Raw genomic sequence first — 22,101 nt, 5'->3', positions numbered from 1 at the left:
GCCCCATTTGCCATCAAAGGGTCGCGCCGACAAGATTGGATCCGTGTCCATGTACATCCCAAGCGGGGCCAGCGATGAGCTACTCCTGGGTCCATCGAACGTGAGGAAGCGCGTCCTATCTCCATCCATCTTGCTCTCCCCTCAAGCGCGTCGATTGGCATCGATGGGCACAACTCTCATCGCAATAGCTGCCGTTGCAGCGCTGAGTTTGTTCATGCTGACGTCCGACTTTGCACCGGGGCTGCCGCCATTGTCTGAGTCCGCGTCGGCGGCTTACTTGTCGTCGAACGCGACCGACGAACTTTCCGCTCTGTCATCGCGTTCTTCACTCGGAGCAGTTGCGCCTGCGATCGTGTATGGTATTTCGATTCTCGGCGGCGTCATGCTGGGGATATTCGGCTATCGCTTCGTCCGGGCGGGGTTCTTCGCCGCGGGGTTTACTGTAGGTCTCGTGGTCTTTTTTGACATTGGCACCCAAGCATTCCAGGGAGAGTCGTGGGTTGTCGCTGGATCATTGGTGCTGTCTATCGTTGGCGCGATTCTCGTCGCGCTCCTCGCGCTCTACTTGTACCGCTTTGGCATTGCTGCGATGGGTGTATTGGCGGGCATCGGCTTTGGCGCGTTCCTCGGGTCGATCTTCTTTATCCAGCTCAATGCCGCCCGCCCCGAGATTCCCATGTTCATCTCGATGGCGTCATTCGGTGTGCTTCTTGGCCTCGTTGCGTTTTTCGAAGAGAAGCCCGTCGTGATCTTATGCACGTCCTTTCTTGGCAGCTTCTTCATCGTGCTTGGCGCTGGCAACTTCATCGGGCAGTACCCGACGCCAGCCAACATCCAATCGCTGCTGCTGGCACTGAGGAACGGTGCTGGGGATGCCAAAGTGGCCATGCCGGGGGCATGGTGGGCCTACTTCGCCGCGACGTTGCTCTTGTGGATGGTATGCATTGTTGTGCAAGTCCAATATACTGCAAATGGGGTGGACCATGATGCCGAAGCGGTGGAAAAAGCAGCTGGACACAGGCGGCCGCCTAGACCGGTGGTCGGAAAGGAGGAAGTCCCGATAGACATTAAAGATGTCGACACAGCCAAGACCAAAGCAACGAAGGGGTCGTTCAAGGTCGAGCGCGGGATCTGAGAGCTCAAGGAAGATGTGTGCTATGGGGTTGAGTTGGGCTTAAGAGACCAAGTTGCAATAATTACCATACGTGTGAATTTGTTTGAACTTAGACCTTGTTCATGGAGGCCACATCGACGGATTGTACGTAGTCTTCGAAAGCTTCAATGGCTTCCGTGATATCGTCCAAGAGCACCAAGTCGTCAACGATGATGCATTGAATGAGCAGCTTCTTGATGCCGAACGCAACGGGGACCAACTTGTGGCCTTCACCCCAGTTCAAACCGTTAATCTCAAGAGCCTTGATCTTGCCGGCCAATTCGACCAAGTCGGTTTCGGCTTCCCAAGGCTTGACTTCAAGCACGACTTGCGAGCGTTCGACGGGCTTAGCCTTTTCCTTCTTGCCAGCCTTGGCGGCTTCCGCGCGCTTCTTGGCAGCTTCCTTGGCGGCAGCTTCGGCTTCTTCATCATCATCGTCATCGCCGAACAAGTCGTCGTCATCGTCATCGGCAGGCTTCTTCGCCTTAGGAGTCGAAGGCTTGGCGGCAGCCTTAGGGGTGGAAGGCTTGGCGGCGGCCTTGGCAGGCGTAGCCACAACGGCAGCCTTCATGGGCTTGGCGCCCTTGGTCGGGTGCAGCACGGAGTACTTGGCGGTCTTGACGAGGACGAACTTGGGTTCCGACATGAGTGGTGTGGGGTGATGGCAAATGCTGAAGTGAATAAATTGTGGTGAGGAGTGGAGAGGATTCCTGATTGGTTAAAATTGTGGCATAAGGACATTGGATTGGCTGAAATAGTTGCCTGTCAACCTATCGTTGCCCAAGGATATCCGAAACTAATTCCTTCATTTTAGGAAGTTGACAAATTGACATCAGGACATCGCGAGCGCGCGAACATGGACGCCGCGATGCGAATCGTCCTGGATCTGTATCGGTCCATGGCTCCCATGGATCTGTTGATGCAATCATTGAAGACGTCGCCGAGCTACTTGACCGTCGACTTCCAGGTAAAGTTGGCGAAAGCGTACAGCGCTCTCATGTTGCGACACTGGAGCAGGACCGCTTCATGGCACATGTGATTCAAGACTCGATTGCGGATGACTACCCACCCAAGCAAAGCTACACGTTCCGCCTACTTAAGATATACATCCAAGGTCACCGCGCTGATATTTCAATGTGTCTCTCTCCTCATGCCGCTGTGTAGAAGTCGAGCGCCACGGTGGCGATGTGTCGGACGCGTTGATGGAAGGAATCCTTCCTAGCGTCAGCCACAAAAACATTTCGATCGGTACTATGGACCTAGAAGAATTGCACCATGTCACATATCGGATACCTCGATCCTCCCATGACGCTCCGAATGGCGACAGCATCATCACGTGCCGAGTTGCCGCCGCGCACAACGAAGTCGGTATGAAGCTGTGGGAAGCTGGGTTCTTCCTTGCAGAATTCGTCCTTTCCCACCCCGATTTTTTCCGAGGACAACGAGTCATGGAGCTGGGTGCCGGCGTCGGGTTTACTGGTTTAGTGCTGGCAAGTCTTCCTTCCGTCGCGTCGGCCGTCGTTCTGACAGACTACGCCCCCGTCGTGATGCAAAATCTTCGGTACAATATCGAGGTTAATGCGAGCCGGCTGCAGTGCCCCCAAGTCGACGCGATGATGGTGGACTGGACGACTTGGAAGTGGATGGACGCGCCATGGGATATACTTATCGCTGCTGATTGCGTGTACGACGTCGCCGCCTTTCCGGCCATGGTCCATGTGCTCGCCACGTTCCTGGATGCAGGCAAGACCAAGTCGGCGATCTTTGCGTCCACCCTCCGCAATCAAGACACATTCGATGCCTTCCTGGACCAGCTCCACCTCCACAAGATCGAGTATGAAGACCTGACGGCGGCAGCGATATCCAAGATGCCGCACGCCTTTTTGTACGACAACCGTGGCTCCATTCGGGTGTGCCGCATGACCAAGGCGGCCGCCGACAACGTGGCGACATAAATTGCACAAATATGAAATGTCCATGGAATTTCTGTTGGTCGAGGCAATTATCCGGATATTCTGGGCCACCAACCGGATCTGAAAACCCGGCAACACCATTTGCGATGGACTCGGTGCTGCAGTGCCGGACATGCGGCGCGGAGGGCGAACGAAACTTCTCCAGCAATGACCTGGGCGAGAGCGTGTGCAACCTCTGCGGGACGCAGAGTTTCCAGCAGAGCCGCAATGAGACGCAAGATGAAGATGACGCGTATTCGAAGGGTGGAGCTCGCCCGAAGCGAATTCACAGAGGTGGGCCGAAAGACCCCAAGAAGGCCAAGCTCAAGCGAAAGCGACAGCTCATCACACTCGACAACTGTCTACATGTCGTGCAACGAATGCTGCACATTCAAGCCCAAGCGCTGGCGCAGCTCGTTCACGACCCAGAGTTACCAGCGACGGTCAAGTCGTTGTGGTTCCACTTCTTGCGCATGTGGGAAGTGTCGGCATCTCGTCCGCTTCTCAATGTCTTTCTCGATTACAGCGGATCTCCCGAAGACTTGTACGTTTTCCATCGTGTCCCACATCTCAACGACGTTGTGTAGACAGCAACTTGAAGACAGCGGGTACGAGACCGAGTGGAACTTGCATCTCAAGAGCACCATGGACTTTCGATTGTTCGCAAAGTTCACCTACCGACACCTCCTTGGTCTACTCTATTTGGCATGCCGCTCGCGCCAGCTCGGCGTACTCACGAGCGACATCTTCTTTTGGGTGCACACGGGCCAGGTTCCGTACGCGAACCTTCTCGCGCAACTACCGGCAGATCTCCAAGCCAGCGTGTATCCCGTCCGAGGGTACTTCGACACGAGAAAGAAACAAAACACGATCTGCGCATCCATCGTGGCAGAGAACGCCAATTACTTGCACCACCACCTCGACCTGAAGCTGCCGCCCTTTAACCATGGCGTCGCCGCGTTGAACTTGTGCCGGTCGTTCCAGTTTCCTGACACGGTGAGGCTCAACCACGTCCGGTTGATGGCCGAGTATTACCTCCACGCAACGGCAGAAGTAGTCGATGAGCTGCAGATGGCCCATCGTTACGTCCGATGCGAAATCGATTTCGTTGGGGTCATGGTCGCCGCCATCAAGATGACGCGTGGGTGGAACGTGTGGCAGTACAATCAAAGCCATCACCCCATTCGAGCGAGTCACCCGAGCCAGACGCCCATGTCTCCCACGACGCGGGCGAGCCGCACCCTCGTCACTTTGTCGACGCACGTGTCAACGACTGCACGAGGGGAGAGCGGCGCTCTAGTGACGTGCTTTCCAGACGACCCTACGCCCATCCTACGCCACCAAATCCCAGCGTTCGTTGACATGTGCCAGCGCAGCCTCAGCACCAAGTCCAAGCTGCCTGTCGTACTGGAATCCCACCGGGAAGCCTTGGACCGCGTCAGCCGCGACATGGCTAACGTGGAAACGACGTACGGAGTCCATCCGGTCGTAGCATTTGCGCCGCATTACGACGGCGGGAGACCGCAGCCAACCACTGGGCGGTGGGTGCAGGATGGAGGATCGAGCGATCGAGTGGATGGCCGCACGGATGGGACAGAGGACGACGGCACGTACTTTTACCCGATTTACTACCACTCCATGCGCAATTCGGGCCTTGCAGCATGGCACGGTCCCCTCGAGTTCGTCGTCGACATGTTGTCGCAGTACGTGGACGTGCCGCCGGGGGTCGTGAGGGAGTCGGCGGAACAGGTCGATCGCACCATAAGCAATCGCCACTTTAGATCGTGAAACAAGTTGTTTTTCACGGTGAATTTGTGTGTTTTGGCGCATCACTCGTCCACATCGTTGTCGGAGCCAGGGGATGTTGTGGCGAGGACGTGGCTTGCGGACGATGAAGCATCGATCGCCGGGGCGGCTGCGGGACCACACATTCGAGCAACGTCGAACCAACTATTTGGCGTGAGTCGCTCGCCCTGCGCTATCCAGGACGACGCAGAAGGACACACCGTGCGCAGATGGGTGAGGCACGCGGCAGAGGGACCCGTCGTTGCAGCGATGTCGCGGGCACGAGGTACACCGTACGCCGCCAACTGCGTCCGAAGGAACGCCCGATCCCAGTGGAGAAATGGGCATCCGTGGAACTGGCCGGCGCCCGGCGGCCCCTTCTTCTGGATCGTGTCGCATGCCATGGGGTCGTACACAACGCGACTGCCCACAAGACCGTAGCTGTGCCGAATGTTGTACGCGTACTTTTTGTAAAAAGTTTTGGGGCTCGTGAGCGGGTGAAACGCGGCGCGCCAAAAGAGCAAGTTCTCCTCGACGGTGAATCCGACGCCTTTGAGAAACAACCCGAGCTGCCTTCGTCCGTCGTACTTGAGATGGTGGTTCTGCCGCAGTTTGTCGGCTAGATACCGCATGCACAGTGGAAGGAATGGCGCGGCGGCCCGCAAGTCGTCGTCGCAGCTCACGCGAGGAAGGTGGGAAAGATGGTGCTGCCGACGATCCAGAGCAGGGCGAAGGGAGTCGCGGAGAGCAGCCAGCACGAAGGAACGTACAGGATCCAGGCGTTTTAAATCTTCCCTGTACACACGACAAGCACGGGCTTGAACTTGCAACATGGCGGCAAAGTAACGATGCGCATGATGGCCGACGACGACAGTCGCTTCGTTTGACATGTATGGGATGCGGCACAGCCCAGCTTGGAGAAGTACAGAGCGGGTGCGCACGAGATTTGGTACGTCCTGGAAAGGAACGAGCAGATGCTTTGCGTCGTCTTCTTCGTACGATGCGTTCAAGGCGCGAAGGGTTTCTCGAACTATAGTTCTCACCGACGCTGGATTACTGTGCTTGAGTCTACGCATCACACGACGGCAAAAGAGCTTCGTTTCTTGATCGATGTACCAGGAACACAAGTCGGTGTGTTCGATGGATGCATTAAACTCTGGCATCGTCGCAAAGATGACTCGAAGTCCGAAATGCGCATGAAGGTCACGGAGTGGCTCGATGGATGAAGACGACAGAGTTCCTCGATACAAGTCCATTAGAACCTGGAAGCGCCGCTTCACGGCATCCTCCAAGTCTTCCAACTTGATTGGAGTCGTCGGTGGCGCCGAGTACAGCGCATCTTCGACTCGCATGCTGCCGAACCTCGGTATCGACTTAGTAAATCTAGTAATACTAGAATTTCAAGACTATTTTCGTGAAATGCATGTGAAAAAAAACAAAATTCGATCCTTTCTACGCAGCGTTCGTCCCTGCTTGGCCCAGGCCTGCGCACTTGTCAGCATCGCGAAGCGGCGGCACGTGCGCCTACCGAGAACGTAGCTCATGCGCCTCGCTCCGTCGACAACATCGTCTTCCTTGAGGTCTTCCGTGATGTCTCCGTACGACTTCCAGTACTGAGCGCTTTGGGGCTTTACATTCAGCCTACAAGATCCTTCGATCTCAGCACATGGACAAACCAAACAACATTTGCCGAACCGTTCGTGGAGAATGAGTTTGGCCAAGTCAAGTTGTGACGATGCACGAGCACTGCGACAAGAACAGGGCACGTTGAACATGTCAGTGTATGGAAGTCGGCATCGACTGCTTGTACTTACGAGTCGAAGAGTAGACACTCAAACAGTTCAGCTTCAACGCGGGTACCGCCAACGACCTAACGGACGCTTAGCAACGCCAATGCCATCGCTCATTCTTTCCAAGGGATTCCATCGCTTACATGCAGGTGACCTCGGACGGCGAGCAACTTGTTGACAGCTTCGTTGTACTGTCCCTGTCGAGTTCCGTCGGATAAACTAGATCGGCCGACTCGAAAGAAGCACCTTTCCATACGCCGAGAAGGCGTCCAGCAGAGTTGTCACGACATGAACTTCGCCATTGCCTGCATGACGACGAGTCAGTGTCTCCATGATGCACTTTCCGATAGAACGCGGGACAACGTGTGCTTGCGAACCTGGCAATCGATGGCTGAATTGGACGATTCTGTCGATGGAAGTCCCTTCGACTGCGGAAGACGTTCCCCACGTTGCATGCAACGACTCGACGTCACATGCAAACCATGCCTCTAACTCTCCATCGTCAAGTGCCATGACACGATCGAGTGCGTCTTGTGTACCGGTGATTCGAGGAGCGCCAGTACTTGGTCGCACCAACGAAAACACGCTCTAGAAGACGAATTGTGACGATGAACGGCCAGAGGACGGTGACCCACATGGGCATGCACGGTGGCGAGAGGACTCAGAGGCACCGTGTCTGTGTCCTTGACAACAGCGCTCCATTGGCGATCGAGCTCTTCCAGGACAAACGGCACGTCAAACCCCGCGAACCGAAGGCGCCAGTACACTTGGGTGATGTCGACGAGCACTTTCGACGACAGCAGCTGCGCCGTCGCGCATTCAGTCGCGTGATCCAAGAGATTGCCGGCATTGAGAGGTCTGTACCTCGTCCGAAACGAACACGTCATTTCTCAGCAACGCCACAACGCGGTCAAACCGGCCTGTTTCGATGAGGAATCGCATCCAGTGGATGGTCAGGTGCGATTTTAGCACAACAAAGTCGCTCCACGCATCCTAGACGTCGCTTAGTTTGCGTGGCTGCAGATATGCCAAGTGTACTTGATGGCGCAAGGCGAGACTGGCGCCGTCCTGGTGCTTGCCTTGGCACTCAAGCACATGGAGCAGTGCGTGGACTACAGACTCGAATGAGACGTCGAAATGCATTCAGTCTAACGAACATGCACTGCCATCTTCATCATTCATCGACATGGATCGATGGGCTAATGCTTCCGCGGCGCCGAAATCGCCGCGCTCTTGAAGGGCAAACGCTTGCATCGACAAGAGGTGGCTGTACCCTTGGTGGCTGGCCTGCCAGTACGGTAACACGCGCGAGATGGTGTCCTGCATATTTCGAGCATCTCTAATGCACGAACGTCGCCATCTCATGCCAAACGGTGGAGTCGAGGTACCCAAGAAGCTCGTAGATGTCGACGGCGCATTTGATCGCAAGCAGGTCCTTGGCGTCGTGTCGGAGGATCATCTCATACGCGGCGGATGCTTCGCGGTAGCGCCCTCCAACCAAAGCATCAAGTGCATGCACATGCAGTGTTTCCGTCTTGGACGGTGCAGCTCCTAGAACGAATATAACGAGCGCCAACGTGGCTTCACGCGAGGTACCTGACGCTATCAACGCCTTCGCCGCTTCTGCACGACGTACGGCGTCTTTGCTCTCGTTATGAAAGCGAGGGTACAAGCACTCGCTGGCACCCACGAGTACATGCCCCATGAGGTACCCTGGATCGTTGTTCATGATGCGTTGCATCGAGTCCTTGGGCAACATCGTGCCAGCAACATAGCCCAGCAACGCGAGCTGGTACCCGCTGCTACCTGCAGACGTCTTCTTTGCAGCACTGTCGCTTCCATACGAGAACATCTTGTCGAAAAGCGACATGAATCGACTCGCATGTGGCGCCAGGCGGACGCGCCGACGACTGGCGTCGAGGAGCATCATGCGAAATCGTACGCTTTATCCGGATATGTACACCTTGTAACGATGCTTTTCCCATTGAAAAATTGCTGGAGAAATTGCTCCGATTTTCCTCCAAATAAAAAAGAGTGTTAATAGGTTAAGTGGGCGAAGAAGGACGACGCTATAACCACGACCCTGTATTCAGCGCCTGGTCAACGACGAGCTGGGAGTTGATGCCGGTGAAGTCGTCGAGCATTTGGTCCCACGACGAGTTGGTTGGCATCGGGTCCATTGCGTCGTACGTGGTAGAGGACGATGGAGGAAGCGTTTGGTGCAGCTGCAGCTGATGGAGAGACGGAGGCGGCTGCGGCCGAAGGGATGGCGTGCTGCCTCCCATCAACAGTCCATCCAAGTCTGCACTGGAGCTGTTGTGGTCCACGGGCTCGTAGGTCATTGTTGTGTCCGGCATGTACGAGTTGGTTGCTTGGAGCTGGGATGATCGCATCGAACCACTGGCGCCGCCTCGGACCGATAGAGGAGTCAGTGCCATGCGCTGCTGCTGGTGGTGGCTAGGTGGTGCAGGCGTATGTTCTCGCAGCATGGGGCGCTTGTACGACCCACCGTACCCACCGCCATACAAGGGGCCACCTGCGTCGTCTCGACCGAAAGATGCCACCAAGTTGTGATGCGCCTGGGCGTGCTGCATGGGTCCAGGATGCGGATGGTGGTGGTGAGAGGCCGGTTGAGGTGCGTGCGGGGGGAGCTTGTACTCGTGGTTGTGGAACGGCACGGGTTCGTCATAGTTGTGGTCAGTCGGGTCGTCGACAGAGTAGTTTTCGTTGTCCATCGGGCCGTAGGGTTTGAAACTCTCGCTCTTAAAGTAGGTTTCATCCCACGGGGTCGATGGCTGTGGCGGCTCATGGGACGTGGGAGGAGGCAACGGTCTGTGGGTCATGGCCCCGTCGGCAGCTTCCTTCTTCTCGGACGCAGCCCACGACAGAACTTGGTCAAACATGCCGTCCCGCAGCTTCTGCATGGTTTGCTTCTTCTTTTTGGGCTCGGTTGTGTCGAGCCCGTCGACTTGCTGGCCCACGGAGAGGGCAAACTTGAGGAAGTTGGCCACCCAAAACTGGACAACAGCCAGGCGGAGGTCTCGAACTTCGATGTGGCCGTCCATTTTGTTGTCTTTTCGCTGGAGCAGCACGACTTCTTCCCGAAATGCTTGCTCGGACGCGGAGAACTCGATCTGCCGCGCCTGGTGCGTCGCCGCGTCAAAGCAAATGCGGGAGCCGTTTGGCGCGGCGTGGGTCGATTTCGGCACACGGTACGTCCGTTTTCCAAGCGCGTTCTTTTGAAATTTCTTGGACAACCGCATGGGCGAGCAATTGAGGAGCTTGGCGAGGACGAGGCGGACGGGGGTACCGTTTGCGAGCGGAAACGTCCCATGGTCAAACTCGTCCACGATCAAGTTGACAAACTTCTCTTCTTGCTTCGTCCACTTGCCACTGCGCGGGACCGTCTTGGTCTGCATGTCGACATGGACGACAGCAACTTTGGGCACGCCGCCATGGCACGTGGGACACGTCACCATCGGCCACTCGCCAATACATCGCGAGTGGAATGTGTGGCCACAGTCTGGAATGTAAAGTATCGGGTCCGAGTGCTTGCAAAGGTCGCAGACCGACGACGACTCGAGCGGCGATGTCGGAGGTATATGATGCGTTGGAGCCGAAGGAAGGTGGGTGTCTGGCATGGAGGCGGCTGCTTGGACAAACGCATACGGCGACGGCGACTGGTCGTTGCCCTGGAACATCGGGGACTTTCGTTTGAGCGACATGGTCGATTCGTAGGGGTTGTTGGACTGGAAGGACGTGTACGACGCGAGCTGCTGAGTCGGAGGATGTTGGTGGTGCATATGGGTGTTGGGATGGTGCTTGGCATGGCTAGGTTGCTCGTGCATGCCGTGTGGGTGGTGCATGGTAACGCTGTGGGTCGTAGATGAAGACAAGTGGCTTCCTGCATGGGGCTGTTGGTGGTTGGGATGTGGGTCGAAGGGAGAAGGGATGACCATGGCGACGTGGTCGTAGTGTTGTGGATAGCTACCTCCGTTGCCGCCGTACGCAGACATGGCATGGAGGTGCTGCTGCTGTGCATCGACGTGATCATAGGACATGCCCTGGATTTCGCCAAGGATGGCCGTCGACGCAACGAAGTGGACGAGGGAAAAGGACGACTCGAACGTGGCCAGGGAGGGCTGCCGTCTCGGGTGCCGTCAGCTCAGCACTGATGTTGCGGGGTCCTGTGTAATGCTTCGCCTTTCGAAGTTATAAACTGACTGCAATTCCCGTTTTAACTTCAAACATGTGCGTTTTATCCAGAAGTACGTTTATTTTCCATTTTTTCGGCGCCATCCAAGGGTGCGTTTTTCCAAGGTCGAGTTTAACGTCCTGCCGACCTGCGCTGGTTTTCTTTGACAAGTCACGTCGCTATTTTTGTCGATGACCCGAATCGAGGCGACGAAGTCGACGTCGCATGGAGCCCACGACGAAAGGAGTCGTCATGGCTGTCGGAGGTGACGGTGTCATTGCTCGCTCCCGGACAGTTTGAGCGCACCGCGTCATGGCAACGTCAGTCCTAGTTTCAACGAGAGAGGGGTGAGAGCGTTGTCAGCGCCACCAAAACAGACATACGAACTGGTCAGCGTCCATGTGACCGTACTTCGAAGTACAGCCGTGGGACGGCGACCACGAACCAGCAGGCAACATTGCGATTCGACGGGACGAGTTTTTGAAGCGGCACGTCACGCCAAATCAACGAACGCGGCGATTGCTCGGTCGTCGCGCGGCAGTTGAATTGCATACGGGATGCAATGCTTGCCACCTCAGCGCGGCAGGGAATGGCGATGCCATTCTTGGACACACCGCCTGCATCGAACTGCCTCTTTTGCAACCCGCGATTGGATGCTATGGAGGGAGCCAAACCTGTTGGGGGCTTGGTGTGACGTTGCCGGCGCGCCGTCATCGTGAGCCTTCGACCCGCTCGCATTCGTAGGTCATGTTGTGGTGGTGCTGGATGGGCAGTGAGTGGCTTTGGCTAAGTCTTGGCGCTGGCCTGCAAACGCATTTCAAATTACAAATATTATGAATGTTAAGTTCTTTTTATAGAATTTGTTTTGTTGACAATACAAATGGCTTGTTTGTGGATGCATACGATTCAAAATATAGACTCCTGACATTTGCTTTTCAGCGATGTTATAGCGCCGTTCGCGAGGCAGTCGCCTTCGTGGTCATTGAAGCCGTGGGAAGGTTGGCGAACATTGCGCGTTGGTCGGGAGGAAAATGCGCTGCTTGGGCTCTCTGCGGACATGTGGACCGTTCGTCCAAACTGGAGACGACTCAGCGTCGGCGAAGTCGTTGAGGATCAACTTTTTCCTCCATCCACATGGCCCATGATTTATTGAAGTGGCTTGGTGGGCGACCTTCTGCTCGTCCGCAGCCCTACAACAGCCATCTTGTCCACGGCGGAGAAATCAAAATCGTTGACACAAAGCACGCAGAACAAACACCCCGCGGCACGATTTCAACGCGATCCAACTTGTTGTGTAACCACCGAAACGATGCTGGCTTTTAGTGTGAACAGCGCAATGGGCTTCCCATACTTTTTGAACTCTGCAGCGCACAACCAAGAAGTCCTGTTTGCACTCTGTCGCGATGGGATGTCTTAGCATCCTCCTAGGAGCGATCGTGCTTCTTGAGAGGATGGGTCACCACTTCGTCCATCAAAGCTTCAATCAGGTACAGCAGTCACAGCACGAGCGACAAGTACAAAGGGAAACTGACTGTGAGAGAGCTCCATCTTGGACTCGCGAGATGCTTGTGACGAGGCTCGCTTCTGGAGCTCCCAGTTGAGCCGCCGTGGCCGGCTGGCTGGCTGACCAACGTCAGATCTCATTGCCGTACGGATAGGGGACAGCAGTCCGGATAACGAGCGGTCGAAGAATGCCGAGGAAGTTTGCACAAGGGATTTTGCATCTCAAGGAGAATGACCGCGCAACCGATTACGTGCAAGGCTGCTGTGTGCTGGGGCGCCAAGCAGGATTTCGTCGTGGAAGACGTAATCGTGGGCCCTCCTGCGGAAGGAGAAGTGCGCATTAAGATCTTGGCGACGGGAGTGTGCCATACTGACGAGTACACTCGCTCGGGTCAAGATCCCGAAGGGTTGTTCCCGTGCATCATGGGTCATGAAGGCGCTGGTGTAGTGGAAAGCATTGGTGCGAACGTGACGTCTGTTCAAGTGGGCGACCACGTGATCCCTTGCTATACGCCGCAGTGCCGCAATTGCAAGTTCTGGTGGGAATGCATCCACTGATGCGAGTGGAATCTAATGTTGACATAGCAAGTCCAACAAGACCAACTTGTGCTCGGTCATTCGCTCCACTCAAGGCCGTGGGTTGATGCCCAACGGCACCTCTCGCTTCACGTGCAAGCGAAATGGAGAGGTAGCTCAGTCCATTCTCATCCACTCGCTTATCCAGCGTTCCTCCAGACAATTTACCATTTCATGGGAACGTCGACGTTCTCTGAATACACCGTGCTCCCTGAAATCTCTGTCGCCAAGATCAACAAGTCTGCTCCCTTGGACAAGGTGTGCTTGTTGGGCTGCGGGATTACAACGGGCTATGGTGCTGCGCTCAACACGATGCAAGTGGAACCGAACTCGACGGTGGCCGTGTTCGGTATCGGCGCCGTCGGGTTGGCGGTCATCATGGGATGCAAGGCGGCTGGCGCGCGTCGCATCATCGCCGTGGACATCAACCCCAAGAAGTTTGCAATTGCCAAGGAATTTGGTGCGACCGAATGCGTCAACCCCAAGGACCACACGGCACCCATCCAGCAGGTATTGACCGACTTGACAGTCGAAGACGGCTTTGGCGGTCTCGATTACACGTTCGAGTGCATTGGTTTGGCTGAGACGATGCGCGCTGCGCTCGAGTGCTGCCATAAGGGATGGGGCCAGAGCTGCATCATTGGCGTTGCCGCCAGCGGGGTCGAAATCGCCACTCGCCCCTTCCAGCTTGTGACTGGACGTCGCTGGGCGGGATCAGCTTTTGGCGGGTACAAAAGTCGTGACGGCGTCCCTGCTCTCGTCGAACAGTACCTCAAGAAGGAAGTCAAGGTCGACGAGTTTGTGACCCATCACTTCCCTCTCGCCGAAATCAACGAAGCGTTCCATGCCATGCACAGCGGCGACTGCATCCGCGCCATCGTCCACTTGGATCAGTAGGCTCTTGTAATGGAAAAGCACTTGTGACTGGCGCAAGTGATTTGAAAATTCCAATCGGCTGAGTCGATCACGACACCCGTCGTCGGAAAATCCGTCGTCGGATATGCAGGCTAGCAATGCAGAAAACAGGGAGGGTGCTGTCACGACTTGCGAAACTGAAGTGCGCTCGATATCTTCGTCATGTCGATGGGTGCATCAGTTCGCTCGTTCGTCCACAACTGGACCTGGCGCTTGTCATGGCGGTGCATTCGCAGAACGAGTCGAAATTTGTCTAGAGGGTGAGGGCGACCCGCACTGGAAGCAAACACGACTTCTCGGGGGTTGCCTCTACACATTCCAAGCGACCACCGTGCGTTGAATCATATCCTTAGCTATCGTGACCGACGTGGCACGCCGCCAACGATGATCATGCCTGTGGACCTGGATGCGGAAGACGCTTGATTTTTTGGAAAGGAGTCTCGAACAATCCTGTTTGAGAAACATGCGGATTATTATCCGGATGGCCGAGAAGTAGTTGCATTGGGACGTGGTGTTGCTCAAACCCAGACCTCATGGGGAACGATGGAGGAGTCATCGCCGTGGCGCGCAAGTTCATGCGGCATGGCCACCAAAAGCAGCGGGACGAAAAAGGAGATCAGGATGCGCTGCGTGAGAAGCGCACGACGATGTGTGCATTGACCGACGAGCCGCTGCAGGAGCCGATTGTCGCGTGCAAGTTGGGCAATCTGTTCAACAAGGATCGGCTCATCGAAAAATTGCTGGAGCGGTCGCTGCCCGAGAAGTTTTCGTACATTCGTTCCATGAAGGATGTGGTGACTTGCAAGTTTTACCCCGCTCCCGAGGCCAAGCTCGCGTCAGAGAAGAGCAACATGAAGCGCGCAGCCACTCGATATCGCTTTCACTGTCCCATCACACTGCAGTTGTTCAACGGTGCCCATCGCTTCGTTGTTCTTAAGAAGTGCGGGTGTGTCTTGTCTGAAAAGGCACTGAAGGAAGTGAAGCCCAAGGACTGCCTCATGTGCGGCTTCCCCATCAAATCGTCCAAGGAACTGTGGCCATTGCTTCTGTCTGACGAAGATGCGGCCGTCGTGTTGGAGTCCATTCGCGCAACGGAGAAACCACTGAAGCGGAAACGAGAGGATGCGCCATTGGCCTTGGACGATGCACCGCCTCCCGTAATCCAGAAAGCCAAGAGCAAGTTGCAGGCCGTGAACGAGGCCGAGGCCGCCGTGAATCACGAGAAGGAACGGAACCCTGTATATGCGTCGCTCTTCGCGACCGAGAAGGAGTCCAAGAAGTCTGCCAACGAGCTCCTCATGACAGTCGCAGGGTTGCGCTACACGTTATCTTAGCCAATCCGCCTTGGCACTTCTGTCGACGCACAATTGTTGTGAACATCAAGTGCATCGGTTTCTTAGGACGATGTCGTCGAGATCCGCTAAATTTGCTCGTTTGCGCGTTGTGGCAGTTCCCCCTTCTGCGCTAGGTTGCCATCTCCCATACTTTCACAGTGCTGTCGACGGACCCTGTGAGCACCATGGCTTCGGAGGGATGTGCCGCGATGGTCCGTACAGCGCGATCGTGCGCGTGAAAGGATTGCCGACAGTCCTTCGTGAGCATGTCCCAGATGACGACTCGGCCATCCTCCGAGCCACTCAGCACACTTGCGTCGTCGTGCGAGAAGGCACAGTCGAGACCATAGCCTCCAACGACGTGTCCTTGGAACCTACAGCCGCCGAGTCAGCCACGGATGCACCGACATGCAACGAACGAGTTGAGTTCGATGCCAGATTTGGACTCAAAGAGACGCAGGCGGCCCTTCGTCGTGGACGCGACGATACAGTTCAAGTCGGAAGTCATGGCGAGACTCGTCACCGGGTCTGCGAAGGAAAGTTGGGTCATGCCAGCCGATTCAACAAGGCGAGCGTACGATGGAGGTTGTCTTCGGTGACGAGCCCGGCGCGGAGGTCGTACGTGCGCACAAAGCCATCCACGCAGCTGGTGGAATGCAATTCCGTCATGTGTAGCTCATGCGGACTCGAGATTGGGTCGGTACCTCGCGATGATTTGATGGTCCGCCACGCGGACGGCCGTGACGCTGTCTGTGAAATGATCGAGTGTTTGAATCGGAACAAATGAATTTCGAGCCCTAGAGAAGACATGAGCTTGCATGGTCTGCCTTGGTACCCTCGTTACCTGACGTCCCAGAGACGAACGGTGCTGTCGTAAGATGCCGACGCAAGGACGGTGCAGTCCTCGTTGAACTCCACCGCATTGACACTCTACAACCCAACGTGTCAAGCAAGCTTAGGGGCAAGAGAAACGTAAGTACGCTCGTATGACCCTCGAACTTTCGAATGGTTTTGCCGGACGACACATCCCATTGAAACACTGCTTTGTCCCGGCCGCATGAAACAAACATGGAATTGTCCTTCTCACTGCATCCAGATATGAGACTAAACGTAGGCATGGACATGTGCGTACATGGCGACATCGCGAACTTCGTAGCCATGTAGCCCACGATACGTCTTGATCAACAGAGCTGACCCTGTACCTTCGGTGCCTTCCCGATGTGGATTCCACAACCGGATCGTGCGATCGCTCCCACAGCTCATGCAGTACGTTCCCTTCTCTACTCAGCAAGACCGTCATCGCCCTATTTCGTGAAGTGCATGCACCGACGTGCATGAAGTAGTACCGTTGAATCGCACGGCAAACACTGGGCCGTCATGGCCGCGCAGGACTCGTGCGCATTGAAACTTCATGCTCTTCTGCTCAAAAAATCAACCTGTATGAATTGATACCTTTTGATATATTTTCATTCATGTCTTGATTTAATTATGGTCGAAAAAGACTGTAATTTACAAGACGAAGCAAAACAGCTGAATTTAAATGGAAAGTCACACATCTGAAATTTAATGGCAACGTATCAATTCTGACAGTATCTAGTGTTACCGTTGAGGTTGTCATCTTGTCGCCCTGTCTGCGAACCATGGAGGAAGTGCTGGCAGATGCGGCGGTCCTGGCGAACACCATCAGTTTCTTGCCGCGACAAGACGCCATGTCCATGGGTATGTCGAGGCTATCGTTGTTCTTCTTGGTTTGTTAATTGGACGTGCTCATGCTGCATCACAGTGTATGTCAATTCGATGTGGACGAAGGCGTTGATGCGGCCGGCAGTGTGGGAAGAGCTCGCGCAGACACCGAAAGGACCGATCCTCGCAACGTGCTTTCGACGAGCCGCATCGTACATTTACACAGAAATGGATGTTCCATCACCGTAAGTCGGCATCATGCGGATGATCTGTGGATGCACCTCGCATGGAATGTGTTGAACACTAGCAATGTGAATCGCCGCGGGTCGCCACCGACAATTCGCGGATGTTTGCTAAGCGATCGGTCCACCATCAAGGACTATATTGACGAGCTGAAGGGGATGTATTACGAGCAGAGGAGGATGGAGAAGGCGCCGAGGCTGCTGCAACTGCCGGACGTGCTCGTGGACGACTCCAAGGCGAAGGGCGACCAGTCCAGCGATACTGTGAAGAATGCGTTTCACACGGTCAAGCTCATCGACAGCGAAATAGACGGCACGTCGGGGGCATCTCATGTACGTCCCGTCCACTGCCTTCCTTCAACTCATTTCGCCCAGGTACTCTCTGGAGGGATAACCATCGATGGCGGGTTCTTCTATTTGTGGCGACTGAAAGATCTCGCGCTATGCGGGACGATTGCGCTGGCGTCGGCGGCATGTTTTGACGTGTGCTCGACCGCGTTGGCCATTGGGACTGTCGATGGCACGGTGAAAGTGTGGGACTTCGCCACGTGGCTGTCGCGGATGTCTGAAGCGTCGGCATCTTCGCTGAACCCGCGCTTGATGATCATTCCTCCCACAACAACGCTTGCGCTGCGTAGCCATATGAATCTGACGTCGTTCCTGCGCACGCGGTCGAGTCAGACGCACCGGATCACGCAGGTGAAAATTGACGTGAGCGACGGCGCGTTTCTGCAGGCCGCCGCGACGACCGACAAGGGCGACGTCCACGTTTGGGACGCTACGAAAAGCGAAATCGTCCTCTCTCTTGGTCCCGAACGGTACCTTTTCTAGCTGGTATGTCTGTTGATTCTTCCCGATAGCATCCACACATCGACGCTGCCGCGCATGGCGCGGGAGTCGCGGCCGCAAGTGACAAGCCTCATGTTGATTCGCAACACATTGGTGTGCGGGACGTCTGCTGGGTTCGTGCGGATCTTCGACCTCCGCAACGGCAAGCTCACGCATCGCCTCAGCGGCCATCCCGGTACATCCATGCTTCTCGTCTGTGATGTGGGTCTTGATTTGGTGTCCAGATGCGATCCTAAAGACGGGTACAAAAGGCCGCGTGCTGTGGACCGCCGGTACAGACGGGTCGATTCGGTGGTGGGGTGGCAAGTCCGCCAAAGTGTGCCCCAAGTCTGCGCTGTGTCGGGGCCGTGTCAGCGCCCTCGAGATGGACGAGACGGCCGTCGTCGCCGGCTTTGAGGATGGCGGTTTGCAGGCATGGGATGTGCGCACGCAGCAGCCGCTGTGCACGTTTGCGTCGTCGTCGATCGGGGTGTCAAGTGTTCAGTTCGACAAGCGCAAGTTGATCACCGTGTCCAAGGATGGCATCGCGTGTGTGTGGCGGTGGTACTCAATGTATCCGCACGGCGTGTTCCCGGCCAAATTCAAGTATACGTCCGTGTGCTTTGATCAAAAGCACTTGGTGCTGGGGACGACGGCAGGTGTTGCCGCCGTGTACAAGATGGAGGGCGCGCCCCACAAGAAACCCCTGAGCGTGTACGACTACTAACAAGATGGGGTGATTGAACAAGTGTTTGGAAGCGATGGAGTTACAAGAGCGTCAGGGAATCATCGGGCCACGTAGAGGACATGGGCGGCGCCGGTGGTGTTCTGCAGCCCTGGACGGACTACTAGATGTTGTTGATGGTGTTGGTCCAGCAGGGACGTGGGTGACGACGATTTGACCGCTGAGCGAGGGAGATGGATGTATGTTGCTGGCGAAATCGCTGTCGATTTTGCAACAACGCCGTGAGACGTGTGGAGGACTTCGTGGTCTCCTAAGGGAGGGAGGACTGGCGGTGCTGGTGTCGCCACGAATATGCTCTTGACCGGACCCATGCAGAAACAACTTGGCATGACGTGGACGAATATTGCTGTGTTGCTATGTTTAGGTGTTACCGTTATAGAGAAGTTGGGCATGTGAGGCTTGGAGCAGCTCGATGGCAGCCAAGTGCAGTTAAAAGTCTTCTTCGTAAAAAAGGGAATTGTTCAATTGGGGAAACCCAATGAACAAGGTCGCGGGCAATCCTGGCTGTGCCGGCCGCGCTTCCACAGGGAAATGCTCGGCTTTCCATGCTTCACCGACCAAGCAATCGCCAGAGAGTAACACAAATGGCCATTTATGTCGCGGACACGTGATGCAGAGCATGTTGTCAATATCTTCAATGTCGCCAAGTGCGAGGTTCCCACCAGCATGAGGGCAAAATTGCTGGATGGCAAAATACCGCGGGCCATGTCGAAAAATTGCGAGTTTCTTGCCATTCACGACGACGGGGCAACCAAGCTGTATCCTCTCTCGCTTCTTAATTCGTTTTTGGCCTGTGACCGTGTATTGGTAGTCCGGCATGTGCTGTTTAGAATCCACAACACCTATCCAACGTTCGCAGTCGTCAGAGTCGTCACTTGCGGCAAAAGACGACCTACTCTCTGGGGAAACAAGGGTGTCAAACCACAGCATTGGCGACAAATCATTGCGCAAGGATGACGAGGAAGACTTGGAGATCGTGAACATGGCGCGGCGCGACAACCAGGACGCCGCCGGTGGAGATCGTGCCTGCTGACTCGTTCGACGATGGAGCAGCAGAATGCAGAAATCGGATTTTTAAACTTCCCCGCCAAGGTATCCGGATAAAGAGAAATTATACGGAATTCGTGCGAAACAGGAAGAATGCCGACGGCACGCGCCAGACAACATGGGTGTATAAGGGATTCTAACGGTGGGACGGTGGAGAGGTAGATGGGGAGATGGGAAGAAGCATGGATCCTGCTCGAACCAAATCGAGGAGGGGTTGCTTCGAGCCATTCGCCAAACGACACGACGTCGAAACCCGCGCTGGTGGGCTCACTTAAGCGCCGGCAGCGGAGGCAGAGGAGGTCGTGACGTCCACGTCAAAAGCGTCCCAAATGTTGCCGTTGACAAAGTTGTTGTCAACGATGCTCACGAGGAAGAACGTGTCTCGGATCTGGTGGATGAGGGCGTGCGCAGGCGACTCGTCGTTGTACAGCGACGCCCACATGGACAACCACAAGCTGAAGGCTTCGTCCTTCCACGCCATGAAGCTGTCAGTGTCGACGATCGTAGGTTGGAGGATCTCCTTGTTCGGGAACGAGCCCCACGTGACGGCAGTCGTGCCTTTGCCGCAGTTCGAGTACGAGTTGCCGTGCACGTCGACGGCATGGTACTGCACGTGTTTCATCTTGTTGCATTTCTCGATGATGCGCTTGAGGTTTTCCGGCGACACGAAGCACTCGACGTACGCCTTTTGGTACACGTGGCCACCGGGGCCGCCCCACCCAAACATGGGATCGTCCGACGGCGCCGCGTTCACGCGTGGCTGGCTATTAATGGTGAGGTACCCGGCGCGATTGACGGCAGCAAGGCGTTCCTGGATCGACTTGGTCTCGAGATGGAGGGGGGTATCGCACCACGGAAGCGACTTGACGGCGCCCATGACGTAGCGGGTAAACGTTTCGTACACGTCTTCGTAAGTGACGGGGTTTTCGCCCCACATTGCCTTGCGCTCCTGCACCGACGCGGTCGCATGCAAGTAGTACGACTCGTTGAGCTCGCCGAACGCAGGGCTTTCGCTCGACCCCCACCTTCCGTTCGGGAATTCGTCCCAATTGGCCGTGCGGTCCAAGTAGCTCTTGGGGCGGTTGGCCCAGAAGATGGGACGAACCGATTCACCGGCGCGCTTGGCGAGCGTCGACTACACTCAACCAGTTGAGTCGGACAGTCAAGTTGGAAAGACGCACCGGTCGCCAAGGGAGTTCGCGGCGGGCGGTGGCGGTCAAGCCAAGGCCTTCTAGAATCAGTCGCGTGGACCGCTCCAAGTTGAGCGTGTAGATGTGGAGCCCCGGCACGCCCTGCGCGAGAAGCTCTTTGCACATGTGAATGCCGAGTTGGACGCCGTATTCTTTGACGGCTTCGTCGTTGTCCTTGATCGGTTCCAGAGCTTGGAGAATCTACGACGAACGAGATGAGCCGCCGCCGACGGCGAATCGACGAAAAGTACCTCCTCAGGGACGTGGCTGCACATGGTGCTCATGCGCACAAAGCCATTGTAGTTTTGAATGGGCATGATCCCTGGCACGATCGGGACAGTCACACCAACGGCGCGGCACTTGTCGACAAATTTGAGGTAATTCTTCACGTCGTAAAACAACTGCGTCACGACGAAGTCTGCGCCGGCGTCAACCTTCTCCTTGAGATGCAAAATGTCCGTGTCCAGGTCGTCGGCGTCCGAGTGCCCTTCAGGGTACCCGGCAACGGCAATGCAGAAATAGTCCCCGTACTCCTCTCGAATGTACTTGACGAGATCGATCGCGAATGAGAACCCACCTTCGCATTCCTTGAACTCGGTCTGGCCGCGCGGCGGATCCCCACGCAACGCGAGAATATTCTGGATCCCTGCGTCCTTGGCCGAGTCGAGCGCGTTCTTGATGCTACCTTTGGGCATGTTTGTGCAGGTCAAGTGCATGAGCATCTCGAGACCGCTCAACTTTTGTGCGTTGGCGCTGAGCTCGATGGTCTTGTTGGCCGTGCTGCCACCCGCGCCCCACGTCATATCACAGTAGAGCGGTTCCAACAACGCCATGCGGTCCATGCGCGAGTACAGATTGGTGACACCAGCAGGGGTTTTAGGTGGGAAGAACTCGAACGAGTAGAACGCCTCCTTCTTCTCGATCTTGTCGTTGATCTTGTCGATGATCTTCATCGTCGTCCTGCGCTCGTGCCGTCTGCGCCGTCCAAACCCAAACGCAAACTAACGCAATGTTGAAGAGGTACCTCCCATACAAAACCCCAGTCACATTCCACAAACCCACACTTCACCTACCGTGTAGCGTATATTATTCGAGACATCCTTTTTATTGTGGACACTCTTCGAATTAATATTTATAGTGCACAAGAATTTATCAAACTCTGC

At 55.7% G+C, this 22,101-nt stretch overlaps 13 protein-coding genes across 14 annotated transcripts; 6 read left to right on the top strand and 7 right to left on the bottom strand.

Annotated features, from left to right (window-relative positions):
- Window positions 1-4: 4 nt before the first annotated feature.
- H310_11169 (hypothetical protein) lies at window positions 5-1,461 on the top strand. The gene has a single exon (XM_008877744.1). It carries the CDS (start codon window positions 50-52, stop codon window positions 1,133-1,135), a length of 1,086 nt encoding a protein of 361 aa, XP_008875966.1. The 5' UTR covers window positions 5-49; the 3' UTR covers window positions 1,136-1,461.
- H310_11168 (hypothetical protein) lies at window positions 8-1,822 on the bottom strand. The gene has a single exon (XM_008877743.1). The coding sequence runs from the start codon at window positions 1,797-1,799 to the stop codon at window positions 1,224-1,226; it is 576 nt and encodes a 191-aa protein (XP_008875965.1). The 5' UTR covers window positions 1,800-1,822; the 3' UTR covers window positions 8-1,223.
- A 151-nt stretch (window positions 1,823-1,973) lies between these two features.
- Window positions 1,974-3,136, top strand: H310_11167 (hypothetical protein). The gene is made up of 3 exons (XM_008877742.1): window positions 1,974-2,120; window positions 2,171-2,267; window positions 2,318-3,136. The coding sequence occupies exons 1-3, from the start codon at window positions 2,010-2,012 to the stop codon at window positions 3,106-3,108; spliced, it is 999 nt and encodes a 332-aa protein (XP_008875964.1). The 5' UTR covers window positions 1,974-2,009; the 3' UTR covers window positions 3,109-3,136.
- Window positions 3,137-3,195: 59 nt separating this feature from the next.
- Window positions 3,196-4,945, top strand: H310_11166 (hypothetical protein). The gene is made up of 2 exons (XM_008877741.1): window positions 3,196-3,649; window positions 3,693-4,945. The coding sequence occupies exons 1-2, from the start codon at window positions 3,213-3,215 to the stop codon at window positions 4,891-4,893; spliced, it is 1,638 nt and encodes a 545-aa protein (XP_008875963.1). The 5' UTR covers window positions 3,196-3,212; the 3' UTR covers window positions 4,894-4,945.
- On the bottom strand, window positions 4,695-6,264 carry H310_11165 (hypothetical protein). Its single transcript, XM_008877740.1, has one exon. The coding sequence runs from the start codon at window positions 6,240-6,242 to the stop codon at window positions 4,935-4,937; it is 1,308 nt and encodes a 435-aa protein (XP_008875962.1). The 5' UTR covers window positions 6,243-6,264; the 3' UTR covers window positions 4,695-4,934.
- A 32-nt stretch (window positions 6,265-6,296) lies between these two features.
- H310_11164 lies at window positions 6,297-8,607 on the bottom strand (the record flags this gene model as incomplete). 2 transcript variants are annotated; one of them, XM_008877739.1, is made up of 14 exons in its annotated part: window positions 6,297-6,374; window positions 6,419-6,531; window positions 6,586-6,636; window positions 6,705-6,760; window positions 6,824-6,877; window positions 6,927-6,985; window positions 7,058-7,168; window positions 7,220-7,268; window positions 7,316-7,483; window positions 7,545-7,673; window positions 7,719-7,792; window positions 7,838-8,019; window positions 8,069-8,231; window positions 8,277-8,607. In XM_008877739.1, 14 exons carry the CDS (start codon window positions 8,605-8,607, stop codon window positions 6,343-6,345), a joined length of 1,572 nt encoding a protein of 523 aa, XP_008875961.1. The 2 variants fall into 2 exon arrangements, with proteins under 2 accessions (XP_008875961.1, XP_008875960.1); XM_008877738.1 differs by having other exon boundaries at window positions 6,297-6,531.
- Window positions 8,608-8,672: 65 nt separating this feature from the next.
- Window positions 8,673-10,920, bottom strand: H310_11163 (hypothetical protein). The gene has a single exon (XM_008877737.1). It carries the CDS (start codon window positions 10,739-10,741, stop codon window positions 8,750-8,752), a length of 1,992 nt encoding a protein of 663 aa, XP_008875959.1. The 5' UTR covers window positions 10,742-10,920; the 3' UTR covers window positions 8,673-8,749.
- A 1,573-nt stretch (window positions 10,921-12,493) lies between these two features.
- Window positions 12,494-14,288, top strand: H310_11162 (S-(hydroxymethyl)glutathione dehydrogenase/class III alcohol dehydrogenase). Its single transcript, XM_008877736.1, has 3 exons — window positions 12,494-12,917; window positions 12,964-13,066; window positions 13,114-14,288. The coding sequence occupies exons 1-3, from the start codon at window positions 12,610-12,612 to the stop codon at window positions 13,849-13,851; spliced, it is 1,149 nt and encodes a 382-aa protein (XP_008875958.1). The 5' UTR covers window positions 12,494-12,609; the 3' UTR covers window positions 13,852-14,288.
- A 67-nt stretch (window positions 14,289-14,355) lies between these two features.
- Window positions 14,356-16,633, bottom strand: H310_11160 (hypothetical protein). The gene is made up of 8 exons (XM_008877734.1): window positions 16,550-16,633; window positions 16,336-16,483; window positions 16,184-16,289; window positions 16,048-16,133; window positions 15,908-16,000; window positions 15,782-15,849; window positions 15,623-15,731; window positions 14,356-15,577 (listed from the first exon to the last, which is right to left on the bottom strand). The coding sequence occupies exons 1-8, from the start codon at window positions 16,614-16,616 to the stop codon at window positions 15,334-15,336; spliced, it is 921 nt and encodes a 306-aa protein (XP_008875956.1). The 5' UTR covers window positions 16,617-16,633; the 3' UTR covers window positions 14,356-15,333.
- H310_11161 (hypothetical protein) lies at window positions 14,365-15,503 on the top strand. The gene has a single exon (XM_008877735.1). It carries the CDS (start codon window positions 14,403-14,405, stop codon window positions 15,201-15,203), a length of 801 nt encoding a protein of 266 aa, XP_008875957.1. The 5' UTR covers window positions 14,365-14,402; the 3' UTR covers window positions 15,204-15,503.
- Window positions 16,634-16,807: 174 nt separating the features above from the next.
- H310_11159 (hypothetical protein) lies at window positions 16,808-18,715 on the top strand. Its single transcript, XM_008877733.1, has 6 exons — window positions 16,808-16,922; window positions 16,987-17,131; window positions 17,194-17,461; window positions 17,504-17,946; window positions 17,989-18,152; window positions 18,202-18,715. The coding sequence occupies exons 1-6, from the start codon at window positions 16,844-16,846 to the stop codon at window positions 18,681-18,683; spliced, it is 1,581 nt and encodes a 526-aa protein (XP_008875955.1). The 5' UTR covers window positions 16,808-16,843; the 3' UTR covers window positions 18,684-18,715.
- Window positions 18,691-19,762, bottom strand: H310_11158 (hypothetical protein). The gene is made up of 2 exons (XM_008877732.1): window positions 19,598-19,762; window positions 18,691-19,543 (listed from the first exon to the last, which is right to left on the bottom strand). The coding sequence occupies exons 1-2, from the start codon at window positions 19,683-19,685 to the stop codon at window positions 19,131-19,133; spliced, it is 501 nt and encodes a 166-aa protein (XP_008875954.1). The 5' UTR covers window positions 19,686-19,762; the 3' UTR covers window positions 18,691-19,130.
- H310_11157 (methylenetetrahydrofolate reductase) lies at window positions 19,753-21,929 on the bottom strand. The gene is made up of 3 exons (XM_008877731.1): window positions 21,190-21,929; window positions 20,930-21,139; window positions 19,753-20,883 (listed from the first exon to the last, which is right to left on the bottom strand). The coding sequence occupies exons 1-3, from the start codon at window positions 21,889-21,891 to the stop codon at window positions 20,020-20,022; spliced, it is 1,776 nt and encodes a 591-aa protein (XP_008875953.1). The 5' UTR covers window positions 21,892-21,929; the 3' UTR covers window positions 19,753-20,019.
- Window positions 21,930-22,101: the final 172 nt, after the last annotated feature.

The sequence above is a fragment of the Aphanomyces invadans genome (genome assembly GCF_000520115.1).
Source record: "Aphanomyces invadans strain NJM9701 unplaced genomic scaffold supercont1.30, whole genome shotgun sequence".
Lineage (NCBI taxonomy): Eukaryota > Oomycota > Saprolegniomycetes > Saprolegniales > Verrucalvaceae > Aphanomyces > Aphanomyces invadans.
This window is presented reverse-complemented; position numbering and strand designations above follow the sequence as displayed.